The sequence below is a fragment of the Seriola lalandi genome, unplaced genomic scaffold (genome assembly GCF_002814215.2).
Source record: "Seriola lalandi dorsalis isolate HSWRI2012SDOR001 ecotype SW California unplaced genomic scaffold, Sedor1 jcf7180002051938, whole genome shotgun sequence".
In the NCBI taxonomy this organism is placed as follows: Eukaryota; Metazoa; Chordata; class Actinopteri; order Carangiformes; family Carangidae; genus Seriola; species Seriola lalandi.
Genome location: NW_019522491.1, coordinates 1417 through 2619, shown reverse-complemented (window position 1 = coordinate 2619; position 1203 = coordinate 1417). Strand labels below are relative to the sequence as shown.

General features: G+C 40.1%; 1 protein-coding gene across 1 annotated transcript in view; it reads left to right on the top strand.

The window, feature by feature from the left end:
• The window catches only part of LOC111649746 (uncharacterized), a gene marked incomplete at its 3' end in the record, with an annotated part of 7053 nt that extends 6087 nt beyond the window's left edge, over positions 1 to 966 (top strand). The window contains exon 4 of the mRNA XM_023399449.2: positions 872 to 966. Within this exon, the coding sequence (XP_023255217.2) occupies positions 872 to 966 (95 nt within the window). The remainder of the gene's footprint in view (positions 1 to 871) is intronic.
• Positions 967 to 1203: the final 237 nt, after the last annotated feature.

Genomic DNA, 1203 nt, shown 5'->3' with positions numbered 1-1203 from the left:
CACACACACACACACACACACACACACACACACACTCACTCACACACACACACACACACTCACACACACACTCACACACACATAATGCCAGGTCTCTTACATAATGTGATGGTGGGTGGCAGAATACAGCTTTCATAAGGAACACAGACACAGAAATCTTTCTGTAGAAACTCTGATGTTCAGTTCCAGGAAAAAGAGGCGGGGGGACATTATTATTTATACTTTATCATCAATATTATTATTATTGATCAGTACATTGATTGTGACAGACAGATTAAAAACATAACAGTCCAAATCTGAGCAGCAGAGGAGGAGATCTCCTGACATTTAGTCCACAAACACTGGCTCCTACATTTCCCATAATGCACCTGGACAGTGGCTTCAGTGCTAGCAGTATTAGTAAATGCAGATTTAACAGTTGAAGCACAAGTAGTTGGTAGTAGTGGAACCATATATTTGCAACAGTATTAGCATTAGTATTAATATTTATAAGTATTAACATTAACATTAGCAGTGTTAGCAGTAGGATCAGCAATAACTGGAACAGTACTAACAGTACTAGAAGTACTAATTATACTATTAGTAGTAACAGTACTAATACTACTAATAGCAGTAACAGTACTAATACTACTAACAGTACAAATAGCCGTAACAGTACTAACAGTACTAAAAGTACTAACAGTACTAGAACTACTAACAGTACTAATAGCAGTAATGGTACTAACAGTACTAGAAGTACTAACAGGGCTAATACTACTAACAGTACTAATAGCAGTGACAGTACTAACAGTCGGGTAAAGATCTTGTTAGAACTTGAAAACGATCTTGTAGAATCGTTGTGAATCATTGGTTCCTCCTGTTGTGTTTCCAGGGGAGCGTTTTCAGTGGTGCGCCGCTGTGTGAAAGTGCTGTCGGGTCAGGAGTACGCCGCCAAGATCATCAACACCAAAAAACTGTCTGCCAGAGGTGAGAACCTGACAGAGGACAGCACCGTGCACAACCTCACATACACATCAGCCATATTAATGACGGGAGAACCTCATTTATCAAAACATTGAGAACCCCAGAGTTCTAAAGGTTCTGACTGTAGGAACTTACACACACAGATGTAGAACAATGGAGAAGTACAACAGTAGAACAGTGGAAACAGTGGAACAGTAGAGTAGTGGAACAGTAGAACAGCGGAACAGCGGAACAGTAGAG